This window comes from Cherax quadricarinatus, chromosome 88, assembly GCF_038502225.1.
Source record: "Cherax quadricarinatus isolate ZL_2023a chromosome 88, ASM3850222v1, whole genome shotgun sequence".
NCBI classification, from domain to species: Eukaryota; Metazoa; Arthropoda; class Malacostraca; order Decapoda; family Parastacidae; genus Cherax; species Cherax quadricarinatus.
Genome location: NC_091379.1, coordinates 1088749 through 1096433, shown reverse-complemented (window position 1 = coordinate 1096433; position 7685 = coordinate 1088749). Strand labels below are relative to the sequence as shown.

Genomic DNA, 7685 nt, shown 5'->3' with positions numbered 1-7685 from the left:
TGCCCTAGATACGTCTCAGAGATTTACATGGGCAGAATTGTTAGCTATTTGCCACTCAAAATGTGTGTGAATACGTTTTCTTTACGCTAACTAGCATAATCGGCTGATCTGATTCCTGTATTTTTGTATTTTTTATTAAATAAGATCACTCCCTACTGCCAAGTTCAAGTCTCCCGCCAAGTTCAAGGTTCCCGCCAAGTGACGTCACGGTTGACCTACTTCTGAGCCTCGTCAAAGACCAATCAGGTGCCAGATTGCAGCTTAACACCCCATGCCATCTACCTCAACCCTCATTAATTTTCCCTTGATTTATATAGCCCTAATCAAAGATTATCGTCCATATTGCAAAATAAACCAGGAGTATAATGGCCCTAACAGCGAACGTGACGTCTTACGATGCAATGTACCAAAAGAGAGAATTATAAATAATTCTTAAATATGGATGATATGGAAGTGTGTGGCAAGGCTGTTGTAGCGGTATTTATGGGCGGAGCTTCGAGGAAGAGCAGCGCGGGAAAGTGTGTTCGTTACTTCCTCAGCTCTCTACACTGTGAAAGTCCATTACTGATATTCCCCTTTCCTTCCTCTTAAACCAAACCCTTATAGACAGAATCCCTTGGGGATGGAGAGCTTTAGAAAAGTAATGTTTGTGAGGTATATTTAGTGCTGTGGCAAGCTGGTTGACTTAGTAATTAATAAACGTGGTGTTAAGTCTGGTGTTGGTAGTAAGGTCAATAACACCAGCCAAGTGTATCCTGCAGTCAGTATCGCTTCGTCAGTGGGAGAGGAAGGTTGCTGCCGCTCCAGTGTGCCCTTTCTAAATTAAAAACACATACAAAATGACGTTACTTCGCAGCCTCTGACACACACATAACCTAGTTGAAAACTAAGTCAATCCAAGGTGCTCAGTAATATAAGAAATCGTACACGAAGTAGAGAAAGCCTAACATATGATTCAAGCTATTTCTGACCTATTTTTTTCTCTGGGATAGGCTGTGAGTCCCTCATGAAGAGGCTCAGACCACAACCTTGACACCATCACAGTGCTGACCTAATATTATACCAGGCTCCAGCCTCTTATGGTGATTCATGGTGCTGCAAGCCGGCCCTTGCTACCGGTAAGTTCATATATATATATATATATATATATATATATATATATATATATATATATATATATATATATATATATATATATATATATATATATATATATATATATATATATATATATATATATATATATCAGGAGCTGTGACTCGACCCCTGCAACCACACACAGGTGAGTACATACATAGTGAAGAGACGGGGACCAGGAGCTATGACTTGACCCCCTACAAATACAAATAGGTAAGTACACACACACACGCAGGTTTACGTGTTTAATTAATGTTTCTCGGTGGTTTAGCCCCCCCCTCAAGGAAGGTTCCTTGATGTTGGTGAGGGGCTCTTGATTTAGGGAATTGGATCTGTGCTCCAGTTCCCCGAATTAAGCCTGAATGCCTTCCACAAGGCGCTGTATAATCCTCCGGGTTTAGCGCTTCCCCTTGATTATAATAATAATAATCGGTGGTTTAGTTCAGTGTTTACGGGACGAAGTTATCACCAGCATGGAGCAGGCGATAAGAGTGAACCTGACTAGGTTCACTCTGAGGAGGGTGATGGAGGTTCCACAGCCCAGCTGCGAGAGTGAACCTGACTAAGTTCACTCTGAGGAGGGTGATGGAGGTTCCACAGTCCAGCTGCGAGAGTGAACCTGACTAGGTTCACTCTGGGGAGGGTGATGGAGGTTCCACAGCCCAGCTGCGAGAGTGAACCTGACTAGGTTCACTCTGAGGAGGGTGATGGAGGTTCCACAGCCCAGCTGCGAGAGTGAACCTGACTAGGTTCACTCTGAGGAGGGTGATGGAGGTTCCACAGCCCAGCTGCGAGAGTGAACCTGACTAGGTTCACTCTGGGGAGGGTGATGGAGGTTCCACAGCCCAGCTGCGAGAGTGAACCTGACTAGGTTCACTCTGGGGAGGGTGATGGAGGTTCCACAGCCCAGCTGCGAGAGTGAACCTGACTAGGTTCACTCTGGGGAGGGTGATGGAGGTTCCACAGCCCAGCTGCGAGAGTGAACCTGACTAGGTTCACTCTGGGGAGGGTGATGGAGGTTCCACAGCCCAGCTGCGAGAGTGAACCTGACTAGGTTCACTCTGAGGAGGGTGATGTAGGTTCCACAGCCCAGCTGCGAGAGTGAACCTGACTAGGTTCACTCTGAGGAGGGTGATGTAGGTTCCACAGCCCAGCTGGAGAGTGAACCTGACAAGGTTCACTCTGAGGAGGGTGATGTAGGTTCCACAGCCCAGCTGCGAGAGTGAACCTGACTAGGTTCACTCTGAGGAGGGTGATGGAGCTTCCACAGCCCAGCTGCGAGAGTGAACCTGACTAGGTTCACTCTGAGGAGGGTGATGGAGGTTCCACAGCCCAGCTGGAGAGTGAACCTGACTAGGTTCACTCTGAGGAGGGTGATGGAGGTTCCACATCCCAGCTGCGAGAGTGAACCTGACTAGGTTCACTCTGAGGAGGGTAATGTAGGTTCCACAGCCCAGCTGCGAGAGTGAACCTGACTAGGATCACTCTGGGGAGGGTGATGGAGGTTCCACAGCCCAGCTGGAGAGTGAACCTCACTAGATACATTTTCCAAGAGCCCTTCACCAACGTCAAAGCAGTCTTCTGGAAGGGATGCTATATCCGTGGACCAAATGGATTTAATGATTTACACGTTTTTATTTTGTTTGAGTAATTATCATGTTTATTTCTCTGCTTCCGGAACTATTACATTAGGGCGTTACCTTTCTGCATGGCAATACTGAAGTTCTGAATGAGGAAACTGCTTTCTCTAGGATCATTGATGTCCATAATACAGGTGGTAACATTGGGATGTGTTTTCTTAGGACATCTGTCCCTGTTCACTTAGCGGTAAGTAGGTACCTGAGTGTTAGTCGACTGGGGGGGGAGGGGTCGCATCCTGGGGACGAAATGAATTAATGCACCCGAAGTAATGCATAATAAGGGACTTTCTATGTAGTATGTCATTGATGTTAGCTATGGTCTGTATAAGTTGTACATGTACTCGTAGAAATAAAGATTTATTATTATTATTATTATTATTATTATTATTATTATTATTATTATTATTATTATTATTATTATGCCAGAAATGACAGGTGTGTCGTTATAAAAAAAAATACCCTGGTTTCAGCGTGTGTAGTAGACAGTAAAGATGTGACCTTGTGTGAGGTTCCTAGGTGCTGTGTGCCCCGCAACACCCGTGTCTGAGGTGTGCTAGATCACAGTCTCTCATTGTTGATGCAACCTAGAGAAAGTAATGGGAGTTTTTCAGCGCTTGTTGTCGATTTATGTGTATACATTCTTCAACCTATATTGTATGTATGTGTGTGTGTATATATATATATATATATATATATATATATATATATATATATATATATATATGGTACTGAGAGAAATTGACAGGGTGAATAGACATATTGTTCGAGAGATGAGAAGCAGGAAAACTAGGCCACAGCTGGAGGTTGAAATCTCAGATGAGTCGTTAGGGATGTTAGGAAGTGTTAGAGGTGGTGGGATCCATACATAGCTTAAATATGTGTATTTACAGGTGTTGAGTCCCTCAGTCTTGAAGAAGGCATCTTGAAGTGTTGAGTCCCTCAGTCTACAAGATCAGAGATTATTGTGACTGGCAGACTAAATACCTTAACATGATGCTCTTCAAGGCTGAGAGGGCTGGACACCTCTAACTCACCTCTCCATGTCCCCCCTTATACCAGTTTAAATATCGCTTCAGTATTCGACTGAAGAAGCCAACTGAACGAGCGAAACTTTCCGCCTGCTGGGTAGGCTTCTTCAGCTTTTTCAGTAGGCTATTCACCAACTTTTCTATATAGTTTATAAGAGCCATTTACAAGCATCTAGGCACCTACCTGATGTCCCCTTGAAGTTCATTAGGTTTAAAGCCTATCGACCTTTGCATGCATTGGGTAACTACTAAATGAGAATTTTTCGATCACTTACTAACGTTAAACTCTCTGACTTAATGTAGTCATTTGATTAAGGGATCACGTACTCGAGAAAAAGCTTTCTCCGGTGAAGCGTCAGTCAATCAGTCAGTCAGTCACAAGCTGACAGTGTCAGCACTGCTACCACCACTGCTCCTACCACCACTGCTGTTACCATCACTATTACTACCATCACCACTGTTACCACCACTACGGCTACCACCACTACTGTTGTTACTAGCACTACCGCTACCACCACTGCTGCTTACCACCGCTACTGCTACCACCACTGCTCCTACCACCACTGCTGTTACCACCACTGTGCTACCACTGCTGCTACCACCACCACTGCTGTTATCACCACTACTGCTACCACCACTACTATCACCACTAATGTTACCACCACCACTACTGCTACCACCATTACTGTTACCACCACCACTACTGCTGCTACCACCACTACTACCACCACTACTGCTACCACAACTACTACCACCACTACTACTACCACTACTTCTACCACCACCACCACTACTACTACCACCACTACAGCTACCACCACTACTGCTACAACCACTGCTGTTACCACCACTACTGCTACCACCACTACTGATACCACCACTACTGCTACCACCGCTACTGCTACCACCACTACTACCACCATTACTGTTACCACCACTACTGCTACCACCACCCCTACTGCTACCACCACTCCTACTGCTACCACCACTACTGTTGTTACTAGTACTACTGCTACCACCACTACTGCTACCACCACTACTGCTACCACTACTGTTATCACCACTACTGCTACCACCACTACTGCTACCACTACTACTACTACTACCACCACTACTGCTACCACTACTACTGTTACCACCACTACTGCTACCACCACTACTGCTACCACTACTACTACTACCACCACTACTGCTACCACCGCTACTGCTACCAACACCACTACTACCACCACTAATGCTACCACCACCCCTACTACCACCACTACTGTTGCTGCTAGTACTACTGCTACCACCACTACTGCGACCACCACTGCTGCTACCACCACTACTGCTACCACCACTACTGCTACCACCACTACTGCTACCACCACTACCACCACTACTGCTACCACCACTACTGTTACCACCACTACTGTTACCACCACTACTACATCCACTACTGCTACCACCACCACTACTGCTACCACCACTACTGCTACCACCACTACTGCTACCACCACTACTGCTACCACTACTACTGCTACCACCACTACTGCTACCACCACTACTGCTACCACCACTACTGCTACGACCACTACTACAACTACCACCGCTACTGCTACCACCACTACTGTAACTACCACAACTACCACCAACACTACTGCTTCCACCACTACTGCTACCACCACTACTGCTACCACCACTACTGCTACCACCACTACTGCTACCACCACTACTGCTACCACCACTACTGCTACCACCACTACTGCTACCACCACTACTGCTACCACCACTACTGCTACCACCACTACTGCTACCACCACTACTGCTACCACCACTACTGCTACCACCACTACCACCCACTACTACTACTACCACGCACTACTGCTACCACCACTACCACCCACTACTGCTACCACCACTACCACCCACTACTGCTACTACCACCCACTACTGCTACCACCACTACCACCCACTACTGCTACCACCACTACCACCCACTACTGCTACCACCACTACCACCCACTACTGCTACCACCACTACCACCCACTACTACTACTACCACGCACTACTGCTACCTACCACCTACTACGCTACCACCACTACTACTTGCTCCACTACTACTACCACCACTACTACTACCCTCACTACTGCTACCACCACTACTGCTACTACCACTACTGCTACTACCACTACTGCTACCACCACTACTGTTTCTACTACCACAACTACTGCTTCTACTACCACCACTACTGCTACTGCTACCACCACTACTGCTACTGCTACCACCACTACTGCTACTACCACCACTACTACCACCATAACCACTACTGCTACCACCACTACTGCTACCACCACTACTGCTACCACCACTACTGCTACCATCACTACTGCTACCATCACTACTGCTACCATCACTACTGCTACCACCACTACTGCTACCACCACTACTGCTACCATCACTACTGCTACCACCACTACTGCTACCACCACTACTGCTACCATCACTACTGCTACCACCACTACTGCTACCACCACTACTGCCACCACCGCTACTGCTACCACCAGTACTGCTACCACCAATACTGCCACCACCACTACTGTTACCACCAGTACTGCCACCACCACTGCTGCTACCACCACTACTGCTACCACCACTACTGCTACCACCAATACTGCCACCACCGCTACTGCTACCACCACTACTGCTACCACCACTACTGCCACTACTACTACCACCACTACTACCACTACTACTGCCACTACTACTACTGCCACTACTGCTACCACCACTACTGCTACCACCACTACTGCTACCACCACTACTGCTACCACCACTACTGCTACCACCACTACTGCTACCACCACTACTGCTACCACCACTACTGCTACCACCACTACTGCTACCACCACTACTGCTACCACCACTACTGCTACCACCACTACTGCTACCACCACTACTGCTACCACCACTACTGCTACCACCACTACTGCTACCACCACTACTGCTACCACCACTACTGCTACCACCACTACTGCTACCACCACTACTGCTACCACCACTACTGCTACCACCACTACTGTTACCACCACTACTGCTACCACCACTACTGCTACCACCACTACTGCTACCACCACTACTGCTACCACCACTACTGCTACCACCACTACCGCTACCACCACTACTGCTACCACCACTACTACTACCACCACTACTACTACCACCACTACTGCTACCACCACTACTGCTACCACCACTACTGCTACCACCACTACTGCTACCACCACTACTGCTACCACCACTACTGCTACCACCACTACTGCTACCACCACTACTGCTACCACCACTACTGCTACCACCACTACTGCTACCACCACTACTGCTACCACCACTACTGCTACCACCACTACTGCTACCACCACTACTGCTACCACCACCAACATTAATAGGCTGGTGAAAGTAGCGTCTTCCGGAACTTAGCACCATTGAAGACTCTCTCAAGAAACTCTCCCATGACTACTTTCCTTTGACTTTTCTTTAACTAATCTCTCAATATGTCTCATGGGGTTTCCTGACTATTTTTTAAAAGCGAATATCAAAAAAAAAAAAAACGAATCGTTTAATTTTCTTAGCGTTTTTTAAGATAATTTCCCGATAAACTCGTTTAATGATTTTTCCTCAGGAATTTATAGTACAAAACTGATAAAAAAAGTTTTAATGATTTTTCTAAGCAAAGTATAGTCCAGAAGTGGATAATAATAATAATAATAATAATAATAATAATAATAATAATAATAATAATGTAAAGTAAAAGGACACAAGTGCAACTAATGTGACATTTATTGTGGCAACGTTTCGCTCTCCAGGAGCTTTATCAAGCCATTAGCTTGATAATGGCT

General features: G+C 46.3%; 1 protein-coding gene across 1 annotated transcript in view; it reads left to right on the top strand.

Moving 5' to 3' along the window:
- The first annotated feature begins 547 nt into the window (after positions 1-547).
- LOC128698562 (serine protease filzig-like) overlaps positions 548-7685 on the top strand; it is a 59874-nt gene continuing 52736 nt past the window's right edge. The window contains exon 1 of the mRNA XM_053790843.2: positions 548-1118. Coding sequence (XP_053646818.2) covers positions 1080-1118 — 39 coding nt within the window. The 5' untranslated portion in view covers positions 548-1079. The remainder of the gene's footprint in view (positions 1119-7685) is intronic.